Below are 25,511 nucleotides of genomic sequence, written 5' to 3'. Positions count from 1 at the left end.
ATTTTGCACTGCAGAAAAAGATTAAAGGAGTATTGTATCTCTACATGTCTTGCATATGTGCATTTATTGACTTCTTAATACTAATTTATTTTGTGAGATTGATTATATTTATGGCATTTTTTATTCTTATTGGTTAGGTTCAAATTTGACGATGAACGTGTAACTAAAGAAGACATGAAGAGGGCATTGGAGGAGCAGTATGGTGGTGAGGAAGAGGTATGCCTACACTTGGATTTATTTAAGAACTTTGTCTTACAATATTTTTGCCTTGATTATGCGTATTCATCTTTTGATGTTTTTGCTGCTTGACCCAACAGTTTGTGCAGGCAAATCCTGCTTTAAATACTACTCCCTTTAAGTTCACAAAATACTCAAATGCTTACATGCTCGTGTACATACGTGAAAGTGATAAGGAGAAGATAATTTGTAATGTGGATGAGAAGGACATCGCAGAGCATCTTAGGGTAAAATCTGGGATTTATTTGAATTTTGACATTAAATGTTAAAACCTTGTTTTTGTACAGATGTTAATTTGCACATATCAGTATTGAGATTGACTTAAAAGCATATTGTTCCAGATAAGGTTGAAGAAAGAACAAGAAGAGAAAGAGGACAAGAGAAGATACAAAGCTGAGGCCCACCTTTATACTATCATCAAGGTTCTGGTTTCAGCTCGAAAACTGTTTCAGGGGAAAAATTATTGTAATTTTATTTTCTAATATTTAATGGGGCATGACTTGGTAATTTGGTTGCAGATTGCTCGTGACGAGGACTTAATGCAACAGATTGGAAGGGATATATATTTTGATCTTGTGGATCATGAAAGAGTTCGTAGTTTCCGCATTCAGAAACAGGTTCCATTTAACCATTTTAAGGTAATCTTTATATCATTACATCCAATAAAAGAACTTTATGTGTAAAAGGTTTCGCTATTTCTTTTAAATAAATTTACCGGTGGATCCTTGGTGGTTTAGCATATGCATCGCCTTGCAAAAAAACTCAAATCTTTTTAAACCAATTTTTCATGCATGCACATAATCTGTTTATGTTATGTGTCCATGACATCAGGAATTGCATAATGAGATTTTTTGGGCTCCTGCCCCAATAGGAGACATGAATAATGCAAATTCAAGTCCAGAAATGTCCATTTGTCTAACAAATCAAATACAATCTTTGAAGCTTTTATTTTTCCTTTTTTGGGGGGGAATTTATGGCACTAATTTGAAGTTTTAAAACCAAAAGGGGTCATGTATGCATGAGCCTCGCTTGTGATCTTCACTTCCAGTAAGTTCCTCAGAAAATTTGAAGAAATGAATACCTCTAGGACATATGTCCAAAGTGTTTAAATTTCATAAATTTTTGGTCATGGAAGTGAAAAAAATGAGTCTGGAGGACTATGATGAAAGTGAAAATTATTGGTACAAAAAGTAGATAGATATGAAAATGGAGCTGTAAAATATGTTTGAAACAATTAGCAAAAAAAAAAAAAAATGTTGGAAACTTGGAAAATTATTCTTTTATTACTTTTGGAGCTTTGCAGCTATGCAATCGTTTAAATAATTTCAATATTTCTATTCAAATTATGTTTTTACAAATATGTTTGATGTTGGCCAAAAGGTGGCTTAGAGAGCATGTATATAAGAGAAATTAAATATTTTTGATGAATAAATGATATGTGGCAGTCTGGTTTTGGTTGGTTGGCCTGTTTTTATGTGCTTCATGGTTGTTAGTGTCGTAATGCTTTATAAGTTCCTGTTCAGGACTGACATTGAGTTTCTTTCATTTTCCCATTAGTAACAAAATCAAGCTTTGCTAGAATAGGGATCCCCATATGATCCTTATCTTCCATTCTTGTCATCAAAATTTGAAGTAGGTTATTGAGCTCACTGTAGAGATGTCAAAGGGGCCGGGCTATGGCCCAGCCCGTCACTGTTCAAACGGGCTGGGCCAAAGAATTTGGGCCCACAGCCCGGCCCGTTGGGATCTTATACATTCCCAACGTTCCTTGCTCATTTATTTTTTTAACTATATTAGTTTTTATTAATTGTTGATATTGGATGCTAAAAAATTTACATTTCGCAATATATATAAATAATAATCATCAATATATTTAAAATTTTTAAGCTAAATTTTTTATATATTTAAATTATAAATAAACATTCTCCTTTTTATATGTGCATTATTTTTCATATCAATTCACAAGAAAATTTACAAGGCATATAGAATTTTGAAATATAAAATGATGAAATAATATTTAAAACTTAAGATAGAAAATTGTTTAAAAAGAAAAAAAAGAAAAAAAAATGATTCTTATATATGTATTATTTTGATATTTATATATGTATAATTTTTTTAAAAAAATTATTTAAAAAAGAAAAAGTGGCCAGGCTCGGTGGGCCTGGCCCTACCCACATCAAAAAGGGTCGGACTGGGCCTGGCCCTTTTAGTAAGTGGGCCGAGCTGGCCTGTTTAAAAAGCCCGTGGGCCGACCCGGCCCTTTTGACATCTCTAGCTCATTGGTATAGTTGATCAACTTTTCTTTCTTAACTCTCGAATGTTTGTCTATTCGCTGTGAGCTTTTTAGGTTGTTACTGCCTTTGTTTTGGGCCATTGTGTTTGATTGTATGGCAACCACAGTTTCTGTGCAGCTTTGAGTGGAAATAACAGTAAGGTAGTCTTGGCTTTCTGAGAGCATAGGGCTTGTATGCTATACATATTGGGGCATGCTATCCTTTGTAATAGTAGATATATGATTATGCAAAATAACCTTTAGGCTTTTTACGGAACCCCTTGAGAAACACTCTCATTTGCCCAGTTCTTTGTAGTCTTGCTACTGTTACTGTCCCAACTAAAGGCATTGATTTATAATGCTGGGTAGATAACTTCAATCAAATGCAAAAATTGAAGATGGAAAGTAGTTGATTCTGAATTTATATATAAATATATATATATATTGTGATTCTAAGAAATGATTTGAATTGTTATTTTATTTTGTTTGTCTAGTTTCGTCCATTTTCATATGGCATTTTCAGTTTCAAATTACTGAGAAATTTGATGATCATTTGCATTGAAAGTAAGAAGGAGAAGACTACAAGTTTATTATTAAAAAAAGGAATACTTCATTTTTTTTTTGGCCTTTTGTATCTTTTTAGATTGATTTCTTGTGTATATAACAATTAGTTTGTTTCTGGTGGTCTTAGTGTCAAATATTCTGCTTTTCAGGAGGAGGTTGCCAAAGAATTTGGTATACCTGTGCAGTTCCAGCGGTTCTGGATTTGGGCAAAGAGGCAAAACCATACATATCGTCCCAATCGGCCATTGGCACCACAGGAGGAAGCACAATCTGTAATTATTTTTTCACTTATCTTACTATATAATAAGTTCCTATTATTTTGTTATCACATTATATCAGTGTTATTAAAGACGCTCCTTGATACAAGACGCAAGCTTAGTGCCTAGCAACAAATCAGGCGGGCGAGATCTACCTGGGCACACCCAGGCCCTCAGGCGCAGCCTTGGGCTTAGGCGTGCCAAGGCTGCACCTGGTTTATTTTAGTTTAATTTTAGTATTAGTTTTCAGATTTTAAGAAAATATTAAATTGGAATTGATTTCTGGCTATATTTTAATCAAATCTAATCCTAATTCAAATTATACTTAAATAAACCAATTGCCATTCTTGGTTCCAGCCTCCCCTCTTCTCGATTCCAGCATATATACATTACAACATATTTACATTTCTTTAGTTTAAGTAATGTCCACATTTTCTTTAATTTATATTTTACCTTCCATTTACTTTAATATATAAATGTAAATAAGAAAGTACCCCCTATTTGGATTCAATAAAAATATTTAAAAATCAAAATGCATAACAATAAGAAAATAGAATTTTGGTTTTAGTACAAACTCGGGATTTGGATTCCATTTACTATTTCTTGAAAAATTCACTAAAAATTATTTTAACAACAATGAATATTAGCTATCAAAATACCGGGAGATAGTTTTTCAAAATGAAAACATTTTCTTGATTGTGGACTTGTGGTATTTATGTGTTTGTTTAGAACTTTGCATGATGATTGGTACTTGTTTGAGTTTGAGTATTATCTCTTTGTTTTCCTTAAGATGGTCTTTAGAGTGGTATTGTTGTTGACATGTTGTGAATCTTGCAGGAATCAAAAATTTAAAATGTCATCCAACACTATTGATCCTAATCCTGATAGTAGCTTTGCTGGTAGAAAAAAAGATCCAGTATGGAAATATCATAGTTAGCATATGTTGAATTTTATATTTTTTTTATAATATGCTTGTTAAAATATTATTAGAAGTTATGATATATTTTATACCTTTTTCTTTAACGAGGACATATATATATATATATATTTTATTAACTTGCGCCTAGTTCCACTAGGCTCACGCCTCAGGCTCCAAGACCCTTGTGCGCCTTGGGCCTTTAATAACACTGCATTATATTGATGAATTAGTAGTCAAATGATTAGTTGGTAGTTTATTTCCTTTTTCCCCAATGACAGGTAGTAAGTGGTAGATAGTAATGAATGTGGATTAAAGTGTGTTTCTTTGAAGATTTTTCTTGGTTCTCATTTTACCTGAAATGACAGTAGTTGAATCCGCGGTGGAGTTTTTGTAAAATTGTTGAAATAGGGTATGATCATAACCTAGGTATCATGGAAACAGAAAATGAAACGTTTCTAAAATGAAACGAAAATGCTAAAACAACATTTTTCTAAAAAGGTAGGAAACAAAAACACGAGGTAAACTGTGAATTTAAAAAATATAGGAGATTTTTTGTAAATATAATTTTTAATGCAATATGTCATATTACTGATATGTACAATTTTGCAAGAACCAGTGTAAATGCATGTCATGTACTAACGAGATAGGGGGTGCTATTGTAATTACACTATACTAGAGGTAGGAAGTAGCATATTAGAAAGTATGCAGTAAGGAGTTGTATTTTGTTTGTTACTGCATTACGCAACTGATACATTCCCAACAATGGTAATCTGTTACCACACATGGGGATGGTTGGGTCGGCTATATATACGAGATAATCATTCCCCTATCATTATGAAATGAATATTTTCTGAATTCTCTCTCTCTCTTTTCCTTTCCTTTCTAAACTTCTCTGTTCTCGCTCTCGATCATCCAAACAATCGAGTAATTCTAGTCAAACTATTGAGAGCTGACATTTGGTATCAGAGCGGTGCTCTTGGGCGTTAATAAAATAGGAGAAAATTATCACCATGGCCGATGGAACAAGGATGAAGTAGATGGAGTGCCAGTTGTAGCAAGAAACCGCAACAATGGTGGAGATGCAAACAAGAATGGGGACTCTCGAATTCTCTATTGGAGCAGGGGTTGATGCTCGGATTGATTAGGCGATGGAAAGGTGGCGGGGTGAGAACCGGGAACAGAGTGCTTTGCTTTGGGAGTAGATGCACCAGTTCACAAGGATATTCGCATCCCAACAACCGGTAAGCAACCGGTAAGGCTTCCTGAGTTTCCTCATAGGGAGAGGTTGGAGCCTATTCTTCCCAGAATAGGAACAAAGCACCGACCAATGGGAACGTTGGAGTTTGAGTTTGAAGCGGACGTGACCGGAGAAAATATACGGGAGAGGAGACCAAGAGCTCAGTCTAATCATAACCAGCCAAGCTTTCCGGTGCCCAAACTGGAGATCCTGCTTTTTAATGGAGAAAATCCGAGATGGTGGGTAAGGAGGTGTGAGTGGATGTTCACCCTATATCAAGTACAGGAACAACAGAAGATCACCTTGGCTTCTGCTTACCTGAACGATACGGGTGACGCATGGCTCCAAGGGTGGATTGCGGTGAAGGAAGGAAGCTCGTGGATTGTGTTTGCTAATGACTTATGTGAGAGATTTGGAGACATAAGTATGAGAGATATAATTGAGGAGTTCAACAAACTAGAGCAAATTGGTACAGTGTAGACCTATCAACTCAAGTTGAGGAGCTTAGGTCCTTAATGATGGTGCACAATCCCCATATGTCAAAAGAGTACTTTGTGTGAAGTTTTATTAGTGGCCTCAAGGATGAAGTGAGACCCGTGGTGAAGATGATGCAACCTACTACAGTCAAGCAGGTTGCAGAGAGTGCAAGATTGTAAGAAATGACTATTGAGGCACTGTTGAAGAAGCAGAGGAGTCAGGTGAAAGGAGTGATCTCTGGAGTTGGTAGTCCAAAAGCAAGGCATTAGGAAAGGAGATAAGGCAAAGTGGCAATGGTGTCCTGGCATTGCCCACTGTAGCCCCTAATCTAAGGAGGGAGGTTAATAGAACAGAGACGTTAAGCAGGCCTATGCTATAGATGCGGAGATAGGTACTTCCTAGGACATAGGTGTAGACGCCAACTCTTGTTATTGGAAGGGGAAGATGATGAAGAAAAAGTAGCAAAAGAGAACTTTGAGGTTGAAAGGGAGGATAAAGGAGAAATCTCCCTACATGCACCAAAAGGATTGGCACACAGTAAGATTATTAAGGTGGAAGGAAGAGCCCACAATTGTCCTTTAATGGTACTCATCGATAGTGGGAGTACCCATAGCTTTCTGGATGAAAGCATGGCAAAGAAGTTGGAGTGTGAGGTCTCGAATTCTCACCCTCTTTCAGTGACAGTGGCAAACGGTAATTAGGTTTTAAGTTCGTCCTCATGCTTGGGGTTCTGTTGGGAGATGAATGGGAAAGAATTCATGGCAGATTTGAGATTATTGAAGTTAGGGGGTTGTGATGTGGTACTTGGAATGGATTGGATGAGAGGGGTGAGCCCTATTAGCTTTGATTTCAATAAAATGGAGGTGACATTTGAGAAAGAAGGTAAAAGAACTAATTGGCAGCCAAGAATCAAAGTGTGCAAGATGATCTCGGGGAAGAGGCTACAGAGAATGCTCAAGGACAAGTTCTCCTAAGTGGCCACAACTGCTCTCCATCCATGCCTTGGGAACCACCGAAGGAGGAGAATTGACAGTAACTGTGAGCAACCATTCACATGATCAGTGGAAGGTACACGAAACTAACTCTCTCCACATGCTATTAATTGAGTTTAGGGACCCCTTTTTCAAGCCTAACTCCCTTCCCCCTAAGAGACCCTGTGATCATACTATTAACCTTAAGCTAAACTCCGAACCAATTAATGTGAGATCCTACCGTTACCCACCTAATTAGAAAATCGAAATCTAAAAACTCATTAAAGACATGGCAAAAATTGGTCATCCAACCCAGCCATAGCCCATTTGCATCACCCATGTTACTTGTCAAAAAGAAAGATAGTTCATGGAGATTTTGTGTTGATTATCGTCAACTCAATGCCATAACCATCAAAGACAAGTTCCCCATACCCATTGTGGAAGACTTACTCTATGAGTTGAAACATGCATCCGTTTTTACTAAGCTAGACCTTGGATTAGGGTATTACCAAATTCAGATGGAGCCTCAAGATATTCCCAAAACCGCTTTTAAAACTCACCAAGGGCACTATGAATTCAAGGTAATGCCTTTTGGACTCACCAACGCCCTAGCTACCTTTCAGGCATTGATGAACCAAATTTTTGAATCCTATTTGCGTGAATTTATTCTAGTCTTTTTTGATGATATTCTGATTTACAGTCCCTCATTTGCCAAGCACCTAGACCACTTGAAAGCCACCTTTGAGGTCCTTAGACTCAATAAATTGTATGTTAAGGAATCCGAGTGTGCCTTTGCACAAAGACATGTGGAGTATTTAGGCCATATAATATCTAATGCAGGGGTAAGCATCGACCCTAGCAAGGTAGTAGCAATGGTGGAGTGGCGAAGGCCTCAAAATGTTAAGGGATTAAGGGATTTTTGGGTTTGACTGGTTACTACTGCCGGTTTGTCAAAGATTACGGAGTAATCAGTCGACCATTAACAAAATTACTGAAGAATGATGGATTTCAGTGGAATGATAAGGTAGATAGGCCTTTTGTAAGCTTAAGTGGGCTATGAGTGAGGTGCTAACATTAGGGCTGCCAGATTTTGACAAGCCATTCATCTTGGAGACAGATGCTAGTGCTAATGGAATTGGGGTTGTGTTGGTTCAAGAGGGCAGGCCTTTCTTAGCAAGGCATTAGCTCCTCAACATCTCGGGTTGAGCATATACGAGAAGGAACTTCTTGCAGTGATGATGGTTGTAGACAAGTGGAGACATTACTTAGAAGGGAGCAAGTTTGTGATCAAGACAAACCACGAGAGATTGAAGTTTTTACTATAGTAGAAGTTACATACACAGCTGCAACGTAAGGGAATGACCAAATTAATGGGATTGGATTATGTAATCCAATACCGGAAGGGGAAGGAAAATATGGCTGCGGATGCATTATCTATGTGCTATGAAGAAGGAAACTTTGTTTCCCTTACAATAGTAGTTCCAAATTGGTATCAGGAAATGGTCTCGAGCTGCGAAACTAATGATAACATTCAGGAGCTTCTACAACAATTGGTGGTGGATCCTAATGCCAGGCAAGGATATACCTTGACCAATGGCCTTATCAGGAACCAAGGAAGGCTGGTGATAGTGGATAGGTTTACAAAATACACCCACTTCATTGGCCTAACCCACCCCTACATAGCTTTGGAGATAGCTAAGGTGTTCTTGGAGCAAGTGGTAAAATTACATGGAGTCCCTAAAGCTATAGTATTTAACTGAGACAAAATTTTTACAGCCTATTGTGGAAGGAATTGATGAGCTTATTGGGGGTCAAACTCAATATGTCAACGACCTATCATTCAGAAACTGATGGCCAGAACAAAAGAGTAAACCAATGCTTGGAGACGTATTTGCGTTGTGCTTGTTTCTTACAGCCAAAGACTTGGCATAAGTGGCTTGTGTTGGCTTAGTGGTGGTATAACTCCAACTATCACAGCTCCATCAAAGGATCCCTTTTTGAAGCCCTGTATGGGTACAAGCCACCCTTGTTGCCAGAATTGGGAAGTTCCTCTATAGTGGCAGCTTTAGATGCCTACCAGCAAAGGTAGCAGGCCTTTCAAGTGCTCAAAACGGAATTGGCCAATTCAAGGAATTCTATGAAACAATTTGCTAACAAAAGGAGAAGTGAAAGAGAATTCCAAGTGGAAGATTTGGTATATTTGAAGCTTAAGCCAGGCCATCTGAAAGCCCTGCTTTAGAAGCCTAGCTCAAAGCTCAATTTGAAGTTTTATGGGCCATTTCCAATTATAGCACGCGTAGAAAGTGTGGCCTATCGACTATAGATATCAGAAAATTCCAACATACATCCGGTCTTCCATGTGTTACTCCTCAAAAAGCAGTGGGAGTGCAACAAGTTAGTCCAGCTCTACCCTACTTTCTAGATTTTGATGGTAGTACAAAGGAGCCTAAGACTATAATTGATAGAAGGGTCATCTACAGACAAGGGGCTCCCATCGTTCAAGTTCTCGTACAATGGTCTAACCTCTATCCTGACAACAATACTTGGGAATATCTTCCAAGATTTCCTCAAGCAACAAGTCTTCTCAACATTTCTTAAGGACAAGAAGGTTTTGAAGGGAGGGGTAATTGTCATGTACTAACGAGATAGGGGGTTCTATTCTAATTACACTATACTAGAGGTCAGAAGTAGCATATTAGAAAGTATGTAGTAAGGAGTTGTATTTTGTTTGTTACCGCATTAGGTAGTTGGTACATTCCCAGCAACGGTAATCTGTTACCGCTCATGGGGAAGGTTGGGTCAGCTATATATACATGTTGATCATTCCCCCATCATTATGAAATGAATATTCTCTGTTCTCTTTCTCTCTCTTCCTTTCCTTCCTAAACTTCTCTATTCTCTCTCTCGATCATCCAAGCGATCAACTAATTCTAGTCAGACTATCGGGAGCTGACAATGCAATATGCCCTACTGATTCAAACTTAATAAAATTTGAAACTGATATGCAATATGCCATATTATTGAAAAAAAATTGATTAGTTTAAAACTTGTTGAATTAGACTTACCAGTTTAGGTGAGATTAGATGATTTAATCTCTCACAAATACTCTTCCACACTCTCAGATTAATTAGTAATCATGTATTTAACAAAACAGAAAGTAAAGAAATCACAATTCAAGATATAAATCTAAAAGATCAAACCATAAGACACCGATTTTATCCTAGTTTGGATCACAAGAATTGCAACCCTACATCTAGCAGTCAAAACACCCCCTCGAGTAGCTTTCTTATTCCGTATGAACGATCAGTATATAGCCAGTTCCTTCCCTCCTATTCCTGAGTACATCAAGCCTTCATTCCCTCAAGAATACAAAGCTATCTCACAATCACTAGCCTTTCTCTCTCAGAACAAACAATACTTGTTACAATAGAAATGAGAACTCTCTTGCATCTCTCTATCGACTACCCCTTGAATAGAGGGCGGACATCCCAATATAACCAACTGGGATAAGACAATTACAGTTTAACCCCCAAATATACACTAATGATATTTAAGTATTATTTCTAACAGTCTATCTATATTCTAGCCGATAAAGCCATTGTTGTCTTCATTGATCTTCTAGGATGACTCGAGGCAAACATATTGTTAAAAGTTGTCTTGAGTATAGGATAAGAAAATAAGTGAAAGTAGTGTATTTTGAGGGCCAATGAAGTATTAAATAGAATTTTATTTCCTAATCAGGTAATTAGTTATAGTTTGGGGGTTAAACTGTAAATATGTAATAGTCTTCATTGGGATATCTACCCACTGTTATAAATAGAGGGCAAGGGGTGGTAGAGAGAGAGAGAGTTCTCATTTTTTGTTTGTAACGAGTACTGTTCGTTAGAGACAAAGGCTAGAGAGAGCTTTGTAATCTTGGGGGGCAAAGTCTTGTTGCACTCGAGAAATAGAAGGAAGGGTTCTCTGTTGTGTAAACTGATCATTCTCTAAATAAAGAAAGCTGCTCGAGAGGGTGTTTGACTACTGGATGTAGAACTGGTGTAAACCAGTTTGAACTAGGATAAAATTGCCATCTTGTGGTTTGCGTTTCTCTTTCTTATTTCTTATTCCTGTTTTGATTTGATTGCATTTAATTTTTTGTTGTCTTTTGGATTGATTTTGGGCGAAGAGTTGAGAGAATTGTCATTTAGAAACATTGTTTGAGTTGTCAAAAGAGCTCCTAATCTTAACACATATCAACAAAATTAATTTAGTTTTGATATAAATAGATTAAAAAAAAATACCAAACAGAAACCAAACAAAGAACACATACACCTCCAAACACAAACAATCTGATGAACAAAGAGAGAGAGAGAAAAGGGTTGATCGGCTACAACCTGAGAGGGAACTACGCCAGTGACCGACTGAAGGAACGATCGACGGCGAAGCTTCCGGGTTCGACACCAAGAAGGGCGAGGCTTCGAGGTTCGACAACGAGAGAGGCAATCTTCGGCAAGGAACGGCGATAGGCAACTAGAATCGAAAGCGACGGATTGACGATCGGCGACGAGGGATCACCTGGAGCAGCAACTTGAACGTGCATCAGTGACAGTGGATTTGGAGAAACAACCAGAAAGAAGAAGATGAAGAAAAGATAGGGAAATTTGGGGGGGGGGGGGGGGGTGTTCTAGCCGGCCTTCGAGATGCATGTGATGTGGGGGTCTGGCCGGCTTTCGGCCTTCGGATGTGTGGTCATTGTCGTCTGAAATGCGTTTCCGGCAGAAACGCGATTCCATCTAATTTTAGTAAATTGCGAAACAACCCCCATACGTTTCACAATTTATAGAAATGGCCCGAAAATGGTTTTGGGCCGTCCTCACCGTCTTTGAAATGGGAAACAGTTCGGAAACGACGAAATGGCGTCCCAAATGCTTTTCCGTGCAACTTAGATCATAACTGTGGCAAATGTTTTGTTTTGCTAAACTTGTGGGGAGAAGGCCATTCTAATCCCTCTTAAGTTCTTGTCATCAAGTTGGGAATACTTTTAAGCAGCTTGTAGTTTCATAATATTCTTTCTAAGAGTGTCCAATCATTGGAAGAAGCATTTCAAGCATGAAAATATAATATTTCTGGATATTTTGCGTTTGCCCCTCCAGATTGTATATTTTTTTATTTAGTTCCTCCCTGGTCCTACCAGAATGTGGAGTTTGTTATGATTTATGATATCTCTTATGAAGCTTTCGGGATCAATCTGAATGCATGCAGTGCCATTTTATGTTATCTAAAATTTTGCAATTACAGAAGTTAAAACATACTTCACTTATCTAAAATTCTTCTTCATTTTTATTTTTATTATTATTTTTTTTTTGGCCGCGGGGGGGGGGGGGGGAGGCAAAAACAAAACAAAAGCAATAGCAAAAAAAGAAAAATAAACCAAAAGGAAAAGAAATCCAACTAACACCCGGTAAAAACTCGTTGAAATTGTTTGTGACTCCAACCATGTTTAAGTTGGGGGCACATGGTTGTGCTACTGTGAAACATGGTTGTGCTACTGTGAAAGAAGATACCTACATTTTGCCTTACCTAAGCCCAAATGCATATTTTTTGAATTTTTCCATTATGTGGGTATATAACAATGAGATTTTGGGATTACTTCAGTTGTGATGCTAGCAAGTATTCTCTAGTTGGTTCACTTTTTTGGTCTCTCACCATTATAACTAAGAGAGAATTTGAAAGTCAAGAAATTTATTGAGACTTTAGTAGTCAGAGAGAGAAAAAAATCATTTTGAACTGTTGAATATGACAGGATTCTAAAACATGTTTATTTCCTTCCCTCTTTCCCCATGTATGTTTTTCATTTATCATAAAATATGGGTCAGGGCATGTTTCCTCTCTAAATTGATCATTGGGAAGGGTTGCTTTGCCATATTTGATATTTATTTTTTGAGACTTGATGTGAATAGGAACTAAGATCTTTAGACATCTCTATGCCTTCTGACTGATTAGAAAAGTAAAGTTGGGGTAGAGCATGCAACCTTGTTTTCTTGATTGGTAGGATAGGGCTGCCTTATCCATACACAATCTACGATGATCTTTTTGCTTCACTATTCCTTTGATGAGTTCTGCTGTGTGCCAAAATTATGATATCCTAAATGAAGCGCTATCAGCTATGGAGCCAGTGAAATATGCATTGCCAAACCTGATGGCATCCTATTCTCACTTCTAAATGTAGGTTGGGCAGTTGCGGGAAGTTTCCAACAAGATGAACAATGCAGAACTGAAGTTGTTCTTGGAAGTGGAGCTTGTTTCGGTAGATATTGTTATCTATGTTGGTGATATATTTTAGATCTATCAGCCTGAACTTGGAGGTTTTTTATACTGAAGTTTCTCTTGTGATTTTTATTGATGCATTACATAATACTTAGGATGGAAGTCCTATTCCTCCACCTGACAAAACTAAAGAAGATATTTTAGTTTTTTTCAAGCTTTACGAGCCTGAGAAAGAACAGATTCGGTAACTATTAATTATTTCCCATTTCTCTACAAGCTTTACTTGTTATTTTTGGTTTTCAGTTTTTTGACATTTGAAATAACTTTATGTTTCCAGTTATGTTGGTCGTCTTTTTGTGAAGATCTCTGGTAAGCCAATTGACATTTTAGCAAAATTAAATAAAATGGCTGGGTTTTCCCTGGATGAAGAAATTGAACTTTATGAGGTTTGTTTCTCATTGAATGTTTAAAATATGTGATTATTATTTCTTTCTACTTAAGTCCTGAATCTTTCTGCAATTGCATGAACTTCATTATTATTTTTAACCTCACAAATCATCTCTTCAGGAAGTTAAATATGAGCCTCAGATCATGTGTGAACGCCTTGACAAGAAGGCTACATTTAAGTTTAGCCAGGTATTTTGATCTTTTACATGGAATGCTTTGACTTGTCACAAATGGTACTGGATATGGAATTTTCTTCAGTTTCCTTATCTGCAGATTGAAGATGGGGATATCATTTGCTTCCAGAAATCCGCTTTACTTGATAGTGAAGAAAAATATCGCTATCCTGATGTTCCTTCATTTTTGGACTATTTGCATAATCGACAGGTCTCGTCATTACATTTTTCATATATTACACTCATTTGCTACTTCTAGTATGAGATGCTCACTTTTTTGGAAAAGAGCCATCTTAAGAACTCCATATGTGGAAAGAAGAAATTTGTCCTAGATTGGGTGGAGTTGTGATGCAATTTCCTGTTGATTTATAGAATAAACCATTATATATGGAAATTTGTAAAAAACCTCAAGAGTGCCTGGGGCTGTTTTTTATTAGTCTAGAAGATGATTGAACTTATCTAACCTCTTTCAGCTGCATCTCAACATAAGAATTTCAAGCATTATTCCAAATTAAATTTTGGTAAAATTGGAAAGTTTGTGGCATGTTCAGAACACAGAATGCATTAAAATTTTGTGAGCTTTTTCATCCACTGGGAAAGAAACTAGCTGCAAGCAGCGACATTAGGTAACAATTGTTTTTTGATTTTGAACATATTAACCTGCAAGTTCATCCCTAGGTTACAATCATCTGATGAATGGATGGGATTAGACAAAGATCTTGAAATAGAGAGCCTGTTAACATTTTTTGTTCAGTCAAGCAAACCCAAAGGCATGGTTCCTCTAGGAAAAAGGAGGAGATACAGGCCCCCTGCAGAAAGAGAAAAGAAGGGGGTGGGAGGTATACCAGCAATCTGTGGTGCTCATTGATCGCATCAATCACATCACAAAAACCGAAATTTCCATATTTGTCAACTTAAATCTATTGTGAATTTGCTCTATGTGACCATAAGTAACTCTCTATTTGTTGCACCATTTTCATTATATTTATATAGTAATTTCTTTCAGATGGTTCATTTTCGATCACTGGAGAGACCCAAGGAGGATGATTTCTGTCTAGAGTTGTAAGGCTTTTGCCTGATTTCCATTATTTTGTTATGAGAGGGACCTTTGCATTTACTGTTGATTGTGTCTTTCCTTCTGTTTCTGACTACATTCTATATAAATTTTAAGGTCAAAGAGGCATACTTATGATGATGTTGTGGAGAAAGTGGCCTGTCAACTTGGTGTGGATGATCCATCGAAAATAAGACTGACTCCCCACAACTGCTACTCGCACCAGCCAAAGCCCCATCCAATTAAATATCGAGGTGCAGATCATTTGTTGGATATGCTGGTTAACTACAATCAGGTAGGCGCTGTCACATCAATTTAGCTGATTCTAAAGCCCTTGATGTATTTATTTTATTTTCTTTAAATTGGTTTCTTCATGCAACCAAAAATTGGGGAAACTGTTATATTTTTAATGACTGATTAGATATGTTGGTTCCTTCGTGACAGACTTCTGATATTTTGTATTACGAGGTGCTGGAGATCCCTCTGCCAGAGTTGCAATGCCTAAAAACTCTGAAAGTTGCTTTTCATCATGCAACAAAGGATGAGGTTCGTCCTGGAACTCTTCTGACCAGTATTGCCACCATACTACAACTTTCTTCATCTTGCAAGCATGTACCATCTATCTGACTTCTGTTTTTAACTGTTTCCAGGTGGCGATTCACTATGTTAGGTTGCCAAGACAGAGCACTGTTGGAGATGTGCTTAATGAACTCAAGCTAAAGGTTAGTTTTTATTGTGGTTGACAACCAATAGTGGCATTATAATCTAGAAGTGTCATAATAGATAATGTAATATTATGATCTTAAAATTCTAAATGTATAGCCTCTGAGCAAGCAATGGAACAATGAGTGGCATTGGTCCATTTCTGACCAGTCTTTTTTCAGCAAAGTGAATAATTTTCTGATAGTTGTTCTTTTTTCGGCCAGTCACCTTAATAAATCTTTTGCATTTGCATAATGATAACTAGGATATGCCTCTAGACTAGTTTCTTCTTCATTGTCCACCCAGGTGTCATGTACCTAAGGCTGTGAGGGGTTGTACTTTGGTAGTTATGACCAATTGTTCTAGAAGGTAGCTCAAGTCATTGTACTTAAGAAAGGCAGCTATAGTTAGTTGTACCTTATTTCCAACTTGGCAGCCACTTTGGCACCAATACTTGCTGTGATCAGTATATAATGCCTGATCCAGCCTTGCTCAAGGCATCGAATATCAATAGAGAAATTCTGAATTCCTCCAGTTAGAAGAGAATATTTGGTGCGTAATATGGCTTGAGAATCACTCACAGCCGTCTTGATTATATATATTTACAAGAAACTCAATCAACTCCCTTAATTTTAGGGATTGACTGATCTAAATACCGCAAGTAGTATAATCTAAATACGGCGCAAGTAATCAACTAATTATAAGGAATATTTACAGGAAATATTAACGCATATCAACACCTCCCAATCTCTTCTTCTCTCTCTCACCCTCTCTCAATCCTTCTCTCTCATTCTTTGTTCTTCTATTTCTCCTTGCAATTCTCCCAAATTTCCCCCTTAATTTCCTACCCAATTCTCAATGATTAAGTGAGAATACCCTATCAGATTTAAGGATCTGACAATTTGGTATCAAAGCACATCCTTGACTGGCAAAGCTCCTTGCGATTTCGATTCCTATGGCAGATGGCACCAGAATGAAGAACTTTAAGTCCCAGCAGCAACAGTTCAATTCAATGATCTCGGATCTGCAAACTAGAGTGGATCTATTGGAGATTGGATCTAATCGGAATCATGAAGCGATTGTTTCGTTAGATCGGAAGGTGGAAGCCTCAATGGAAGGATTGGAGAAGAAGTTCGACGGGCCGATCACTTAGATGTGCACGGACATTGGTTGCCAAATAGAAGGCCTATGAGAGGAAGTTGGAAGCCAGATCCTGGAACAACCGCAGAGCTTTATGGTAATGTTCACAAGGCAAAATTCTGTAAGAATTTCTCCTTATTTCCCTCCTTATTTCGTTAGATCTGATTTTACCTTGTAATGGGGCAATCCACCAAGCTGTCGGATCCTCTGAATTCAAGGAAGAACTGACATTGATGGGGGAGAATAGATTGGATAAGAGGCAGGAAGTGCAGGCTGCCCCGAATCAATCTTGTTTTCCTATGCCTAAAATGGGGATTTCCCTATTCAATGGTCTTAACCCAAGATGGTGGGTAAGAAGGTGTGAGGTTGTTTAGTTTGTACAATAGACTGGAGCATTAGAAGGTTACACTGGCCACTGCCTACCTCAATGATGCTGGGGATGCTTGGTTCCAAGGATGGTCTAGGGTTAAAGAAGGCTACCAATGGGCCGAATTCGTAGAAGATCTGTGTGAGAGGTTTGGCGATCAAAGCATGATGGATGTGGCAAAGGAATTTAAGAAGCTGAGGCAAGAGGGGACAATGCAGACATACCAACTAAAATTTGAAGAGTGAAATTGTTAAATGTTAAACCTCAACCCCCATTCAACCAAGGCCTACTTCATCTCAAGCTTTTGTTAGTCGCTTGAGTGAAGAATTAAGGCCCATGGTTAAGATGTTGTAGCCAAAGACAATTAAACAGGTGGCTGAAAGTGCTAAGTTGCAAGAACTAACAGTGGAGGCCCTGATCAAGAAGCAGAGGCTGCAAACAAGGGTGGTAAGCTCTAGTACATTACAGCAGGGAGGTAAGGATATAATAAGAAGGCCACTAAGATCAACCAGGGCCCTAGGAGTATGACAGTCCCAACTACTGTCACTCCTATGCAGTCATAGGGAGGGAGACTTATGGAGCAGAGGAGGCAGGCCAAATTATGCTTCAAGCATGAGTAAAAATAGGCATTAGTGCAAGAGACAACTGCTCTTGTTGGAAGGGAAGGAAGAAGTGGAAACAAGAGAGGAGGTGCCAACATTTCCAAGTGAATTTGGAGGAGAGGATAACAGAGAGATCTCCCTGCATGCACTAAAGGGGTTGACCAATAGAAAGATAATCAAGGTGGGAGGGAAAGTTCACAACTGCAAATTGATGGTCTTGATTGATAGTGGGAGTACCCACAACTTTTTGGATGAGGGTACAACAAAGAGAATGGGTTGTAAACTAATTGGCACACAGTCCCTATCGGTGACTGTGGCCAACGACAGCAAAGTGATGAGCAAATCTGCATGTGTTGGGAGATGCATGGAGAGGAATTTGAAGTTGATTTACTGTTGTTAAAGCTAGGAGGATGTGACATCGTATTGGGAGTAGATTGGATGAAAAATGTGAGTCCTATAAGTTTTGATTTCAACAAGATGGAAGTGACTTTTGAAAAGGATGGCAGGAAAATGACCCTTACCGGCAGCATGGAGACAAGATCATGCAAGATGATTACTGGAAGGAGGTTGCAAAAGATGCTCAAGAACAAGCTGTCCCAAGTGGCACAACTGTTCTCTATTCAAGCCACAAAATTTTTGGAGGGAAACAGGGAACAAGAAGGTGAACTTATGGTGACTGCCAACATAAGTTTGAGGACTTGTTTGTAGAACCCAATTACCTACCTCCTAAAAGGCCCCTTAACCATTCTATTACATTCAAGCCCAACACTGAATCTATCAACATAAGATATTATTGATACCCTCTCATCCAAAAGACTGAAATTGAAAAAATGGTCAAGGAAATGCTTCTAAAATCCATTATTAGACCTAACCTCAACCCTTTTGCGGCACCTGTGTTACATGTTAAAATGGAAGATGGTTCGTAGCAATTTTATGTCGACTACTGTCAACTAAACGCAGTGACTGTCAAGAACAAGTTTCCTATCCCCATCATAGAAGACTTACTGGATGAATTAAAGAATGCCACTATATTCTCTAAACTAGACCTTAGATCGGGTTATCATCAAATCAGAATGAGGCTCGAGAATATATCTAAAACTGCATTCAGAACACACCCTGAGCATTTTGAATTCACAGTAATGCCCTTTGGCCTAACCAATACCCTAGCCACATTCTAGGCCTTGATGAACGAAATCTTTGCTCCTTACCTCCGAGACTTCATCCTAGTATTTATTGACGATATTCTTGTGTACATCCCATCTTTTCCAAACATATTGATCACTTGAGGGTTACATTCGAAGTCCTTAGGCTCAACCGATTATATGTTAAAAGGTCAAAGTGTGCCTTTGCCTAAAGGCAGGTGGAGTACCTTGGGCACATCATTTCCAGTTCAGGGGTTAGCACAGATTCAAAGAAGGTGGTTGCCATGACTTCATGGCTAAGGCCTACCATTGTTAGAGCCCTAAGGAGATTCCTTGGTTATGGGGTAATTAGTAGGCCACTCACTGATTTGTTGAAAAAGGAGGGTTTCCATTGGAATCCCAAGGCCAAGGAAGCCTTCTTATAATTAAAAAAGGCAATGGGAGAGGCTCCAGAATTGGCCTTACCAAACTTTAGTAAACTGTTTGTACTAGAGACCAACACTAGTAACATGGGAATAGGGGTTATTTTAATGTAGGAGGACAGACCATTGTCTTTCATTAGCCAAGCCTTAGCCCCTAGGCACAAGGGGTTGAGCACATATGATAAGGAGTTGCTGGCCATGTTGGTTGCTATGGAGAAATGGCGATACCATCTGGAGGGAAACCAATTCATAATAAAGACTAGCCAATTGCAGAGGAAAGGGATGACCAAGCTAATGGACTGGATTATATCATACAATACAAAAAAGGGAAGGAGAATGTTGTTGCAGATGCATTATCTCGCTATTTTGAAGAAGGAACATTTGCAGCCATTACTTCGGTTGTTCTTGATTGGTATCAGGAAATAACAACTAGTTATGAAAAGGATGAGTGGTCCAAGGAGCTGTTGGAACAAATGGTCATTGACCCTTCCAGCAGGCAGGGGCAAGGTTTGACACTAACTAATGGACTAGTAAGGTACTGTGGCAGGCTGGTAATTGGGGGGTGTGATCAACTCAAGAACAAGATGTTGCAGGCCTTGCATGGATCCCCTTTAGGAGGACATTTAGTTATGCAAAATACCTACCACAAGGTAAAACTACTTTTCTATTGGCCTAAGTTGAAGAAATTTGTGATGGCTTGTGATGTGTGTAAGAGGTGCATGCATGAGACAGTGACAACTTCAAGGCTGTTGCAGCCATTAGCCACCCCTGACCAAGCATGGGGCAGTGTATCCATGGACTTTATAGTTACCTAGATATGAAGGAAATGACTGCATACTGGTGGTAGTGGATCAATTCACAAAGTTTGTCCATTTCATTGGTCTCTCCCACCCTTTCACGGCTCGGGAGGTAGCCCGGATTTTCCTAGATCAAGTGGTGAAGCTGCATGGGACACCACATATTATAATATCTAACAGAGACAAGGTGTTCACCAACTTGCTATGAAGGGAGCTATTGAAATCTTTGGGGATTAAGCTACACATGTCCACTGCCTATCACCCCAGACAACAATGTCTTGAAACCTACCTCCGCTGCCTCTGCATCCTACAAGCCAAAGGTTGGCATAAGTGGCTCTCTTTGACCCAATGGTGGTATAATTCCTGCCACTACAATTCTGTAAAGATGTCACCATTCAAGGCAATGTATGGATATAAACTCCCACTCCTACCTTCCATCTTGGGGCCAACCACAGTAGTAGCAGAGAATACTGTTATGACCCCAAGGGCAATTTTGAAATTTTCATAGCCACATGGCCACCTGTGTAGCTAGTTGCTAGAAGCTTCCCCACGGTTATGATATGAACCAATTGGAAGGGTCTATATGTCAGACCTTAGAGATCTGACAAGAGTTATGAGGAATTCTGGAGAGAATTCTAGAGAACAAGGGAAAACTTGAAGAAGAAAAGAGAGGGAAATGAGAGAGATTTTCAGAATTTGTATTAAAACTTCTCATGCCTTGGGGGCAATGAGCCTCTATTTATACTGATTCCCCAAGTCACATGGAAACACATTCTCGGAATTACATTCCCGCCAGAAGTGGCAACCAACTAAGTAGAATAACCGAATCATCGTCTAAGTACAATGCACCCCTTGTTTTCCCCCCTTATTCCCATGTACAACATATTAAGTAGGTACATAACACTATATAAGGCTAGTTGTTGGAGGACGGGGGTTATCATGTTTAATGAGAACTCTTTCCCTCTTGAATTCTCTTCTCCCTCTCTATCTCTCTCATAGTTCTAAAAGGTGCAGCGAGATGCAAAGGATCCTGGAGCCTGAGGCGCGAGGCGCACCTTTTAGAAAAAAGACTCAAAATATTATAAAATCATAAACAACTATCAAATTATCAATAATAACACATTCATATCATTCATGATTCATTATCTTCAAATTCTAAACTAACAACATCAAAATTGATTCATTCATCATGCAAATTCTAAACTAGAAATATCATCAAAGTTCAAACTTAAAGTCTCAAACTCAAACAAGTACCAATCATAATGCAAAGTTCTAAACAAACGCATAAACATTACAAGTCCACAATCAATATAAAGAAGTTTTAATCAATCATCATCAAGAAGATCATCAACATCAAGGTCAATATCTTCATCATCCCTTTCAATCACCCCTTCATCTTCTTCTTCATCTCCCAATTCTTCTCCCTCTTTTGAGTCTTCATCATCTTCAGTCTTTGCCTCACTTTCCTCCTCTTCTTCAATCTCCTGAGTTTCTCACCGCTTTGAAGTCAAAGTCGAAGTTGAACCTGATTGTGATAAAGTTTGTTTAATTCTTAATTGATAAGTAGGCTCTCCAACTCCTACAGCAGCAACGACATTACTCCATGTCAACCCATCCCCAACGTCATCTAGAAAAACAATTTCATCATCTTTATCATTCTCCTCATCAAGTTTTCCAATCAACCATTCATTGCTTTAATCAATATGGGTCAATATGATAGGGTCAATGGTATCACGCATTTGATACCGATGCTTCAATGCTCTATTGAATTTCACAAACACCAAGTCGTTTAAACGAAGTTGATCAAGCATGTTTCTCCGTTTAGTATGAAGCTGCAACAATTTATGCAAAAACATATTAAGAATAAGCTACATGAAACAAACCAACTGCTAATAAAAATTGTAAGTGTTATATGTACAATGCACTTACATTTTCAAACACACTCCAATTACGTTCACACCCAGATGAACAACAAGTCAAGCTAAGAATTTTAATTGCAAAATTTTGCAACGTGGGTGTTGACATTCCATATGAAGCCCACCATTCAATTGTCCAATAAAATTCATGGGTTAATTATTATCTATTATTTAAAATGATTATATATATAATGTAATATATATATGTGTGTGTACCTAGTGATTTCTGAGCTCTCTTTCTAATAGCCATATAGTTTCCAAAGAACCCATCTACCTTGCTATACATCGAAAGCTCCGCATCAATTTGGTCTTGAACCTTTACATCTGGATTTAACTTTCTAATGCATTCATATAAACCAATCATGATCTCTGGATCTATACGTTCAACCTTATAAAAATATTCTGGGTTCAAGTACCAACCAGCAGCGTGCAGGGGGTGATGAAGCTGAACATCCCATCAATTATCAATGATCTAAAAAATGGGTGCATACTTCTTTTCATCCCCATTAAAAGAGTTAGCAATCGCTTCTTTGGCCCTATCCATGGCCTCATATATGTATCCCATAGCTGGTTTCTTCTCACCATCCACTAAGCGCAGTACACGCACCAATGGACCAGCCACCTTTAAAGCCTATACAATATTGTTCCAAAATGAAGGCATCAAAATCACTTCTACAACCTTTTTAGCCCCCGCTTCTTTTACCCACTTGCTTGTCATCCACTCCTTGGAGGTAAACATCCTTCTAAGGTTGCTTTTCAGACTATGCATCCTGCCCAAAGTGATAAAGGCAATTGCAAATCGTGTTTTTGCAGGCCTCAACAACTATTTCTTGTCAGTAAACCTTCTAAGCATGTTTACTAGACCCGATCGAATATAGATGTAGCTATTCACCATAACAGCTCTCTCAAATGTCTTCTTCATATTAGGCAACTTGAAAATATCTTCCAACATTAAATCCAAGCAGTGCGTTGCACATGGTGCGTAAAACAACATAGGATATTTTGCCTTCAAAAATCTTCCTATTATTATTTAGAGTGAAATTAACAAGATATTAGTAAATAATAAATATCTAATGAATATTCAAATTGTTCTATTTATAAACATAATACAAATTACAAAAATGAATTTCATATCTGCTAAAACATTGTTTGAAGCACTATCGGTGACCACTTGTACCCCATTTCTTACTCCAATCTTTTTCACACATTTACTTAATAATTGAAACATCTTTTCCCCAGTCTTTGAATAGCTAGAACTATCAATAGATTCCAAAAACATACTTCCTTTAGGAGAATTGACTAAAAAGTTAATCAATGTCATTTTCCTCTTGTCTTTCCAGCCATTTGACAAAATGGAACATCCATATTTGGCCCACGCCTCTTCATGATCTTTCATCATTGCACGAGTGGCTTCCACCTCTTGTTTGAGAAGGGGAACCCTGACTTCATGGTAGCTAGGCGGCTTCACACCCAGACCATACTGACTAACTGCTTCTATAAAGACTTTAAAACTGTCATATGTCACTGCATTGAATGGAATGCCTGCATCATACATCCATCATGCAAAGCTTCTACAAACTCGAGCTCTTAACTCTTTTTTTGCAAAATCATTCTCACCCAACCTTGTTTGCTTTCCTTTGCCCTTGCTTTTCAACACATTAACTTCTGGATCTTTAAGAAAAACATGAAGTGGACCCTTTTGTGTTGGCCCTTTAACACTACCAACGCTACCAGTACCACTTCCACTTCCGATAGATACATTGGGTCTTTTTTTATTTTGAGGCGACGGCTCATCATCATCATCATACCCTTCACCAAATTGAAGATCATCAGTGCCATATTTCGCTCATCTCTGTTATTTTTCTTCTTTTGCATGTACTCTCTAATCTCTTCTTTTACTGATGGAGGACATTTTGGACAAGCTTTAGTATTCCTAAAACCACCCACAAGATGTTGTTTCGCCTGAAATATACCACCTTTTGTTACTTTACGACAAAATTTATATGTGGTATTTTTATCATTAGGATCAGCTTCAAAATTATTCCATGCCGGGTCAGTTTTGAAAATGGTTGACGACATTTATCGGGACAACACAGTTCCAACTTCCACAATATTCTCCAATCAACACGAAAACAACAACCGTATAAACTATAAAGAAATAGCAGCAACCAGCAAGAGAAATTAAGCAAAAATGCAAGAAATAATCAAATAAAAAACAAGTAAAGAACTCACAAGAGTAGGCTGGAACCAAGAAGAGGGGAGGTTGGAATGGAACTGAGATTGGCAGCTACTTTCAGTGGGCAGCGGGTTGCTTAACAGCTTGAACTTGAAGAGCAGAGGAGAAGAGAGGAGAGGAAGAGAGGAGAAGAGCGTGAGCAGAGGAGAAGAGAGGAGAGGAAGAGAGGAGAAGAGCGTGAGTAGAGGAGAATAGAGGAAGAGGGCACGGTTAGAGAGGAGAGGAAGAGAGGAGGCGGGCGTGGCTAGAGAGGAGAGGAAGAGAAGAGGCAGGCGCGGCTGGAGAGGAAAGAAAGAGGAAGATCGGGCCGAGTTGGAGAGGAGAGGAAGAAAGGAGGGGGTCGCGGCTGGAGAGGAGAGGAAGAAGAAGATCGGGCCAAGCTAGAGAGGAAGATGGGATGCGGGCGCGGCTGGAGATGAGAGGAAGATGAAGATCGGGCGAGCTGGAGAGGAGAGGAAGAGAGGAGGCGGGCACAGCTAGGGCTAGAGAAGAGAGGAAGAGAGGAGGCGGGCACAGCTAGGGCTAGAGAAGAGAGGAAGATCGGGCAAGTTGGAGAGGATGCGGGCGCGGCTGGACGCTGGAGTCGGGAGGAGTGAGGAGCGATTGGGCTGCCAGGTTTTAATTAAAAGACCTAAGTTTCATGAGGCGCGCCTCACGCCCCAGCACCTAGGCACATAAGGCGAGGGCCTCGCCAAAATCACCTCGCCTCGGCCCAGGCGAGGCGCTTAGGCGCGCCTTTGATAACTATGATCTCTCTCTCTCTTTTCCCTCCAAAACTCTCCTCTCTCTCTATCTCTCGATTCTTCTAATTCATTATCAATTCAAGTCCCAACTAAGAGACCTAACATTTGATATTAGAGTCGGTCATCCTCGGTTGTGATTCCATAGTAGGACGATGTGAATTGGCATAGGAGATCGGTTGAAATTGAGGTGTGCAGTAGGTGAATCTAATGGCGGAAGGCACCAGACTTAAACAGTTAGAGAATTGCATGGAGGCGAGTTTGGGATGACCCAAACTTGAGGCAGTATCTCAGAACAGGGAAGATGTGAGACCAATCTGGGATGAATTGCGAGAGGATATGGCAGCATCCAAAGAAGGAGTTCAAAGGGAATTGACTCGACACTGGGAGACACTGGATCAATTCAGATAAAGGATAGGGAGTGTGGATAGTATGTTGTTACCTCAATTCCGGTTACCTCCGGAATTCCCTCCTCGATTATTCCAGAAGTCGAAATGGCCGGATCAGGAATCCTTCCTCAATCCTAAGGAGTAGTAGAAGTGGGAAATTCATTGTATGAGGACACGACAGGTAAAGGAATTCAATTCTCC

General features: G+C 38.8%; 1 protein-coding gene across 2 annotated transcripts in view; it reads left to right on the top strand.

Annotated features, from left to right (window-relative positions):
• LOC127789938 (ubiquitin C-terminal hydrolase 12) overlaps positions 1 to 25,511 on the top strand; it is a 53,869-nt gene that overhangs the window by 18,702 nt on the left and 9,656 nt on the right. The window contains exons 12-25 of one of the 2 annotated variants that reach the window (XM_052319048.1): positions 138 to 216; positions 318 to 464; positions 579 to 659; positions 756 to 875; positions 3,223 to 3,345; positions 13,146 to 13,223; positions 13,339 to 13,427; positions 13,521 to 13,629; positions 13,751 to 13,819; positions 13,889 to 14,014; positions 14,810 to 14,865; positions 14,975 to 15,152; positions 15,302 to 15,403; positions 15,508 to 15,579. In XM_052319048.1, coding sequence (XP_052175008.1) covers positions 138 to 216; positions 318 to 464; positions 579 to 659; positions 756 to 875; positions 3,223 to 3,345; positions 13,146 to 13,223; positions 13,339 to 13,427; positions 13,521 to 13,629; positions 13,751 to 13,819; positions 13,889 to 14,014; positions 14,810 to 14,865; positions 14,975 to 15,152; positions 15,302 to 15,403; positions 15,508 to 15,579 — 1,429 coding nt within the window. The remainder of the gene's footprint in view (positions 1 to 137; positions 217 to 317; positions 465 to 578; positions 660 to 755; positions 876 to 3,222; positions 3,346 to 13,145; positions 13,224 to 13,338; positions 13,428 to 13,520; positions 13,630 to 13,750; positions 13,820 to 13,888; positions 14,015 to 14,809; positions 14,866 to 14,974; positions 15,153 to 15,301; positions 15,404 to 15,507; positions 15,580 to 25,511) is intronic. The other variant, XM_052319049.1, reaches the window with a different exon arrangement.

Source organism: Diospyros lotus, chromosome 14, assembly GCF_014633365.1.
Source record: "Diospyros lotus cultivar Yz01 chromosome 14, ASM1463336v1, whole genome shotgun sequence".
In the NCBI taxonomy this organism is placed as follows: domain Eukaryota; kingdom Viridiplantae; phylum Streptophyta; class Magnoliopsida; order Ericales; family Ebenaceae; genus Diospyros; species Diospyros lotus.
This window is presented reverse-complemented; position numbering and strand designations above follow the sequence as displayed.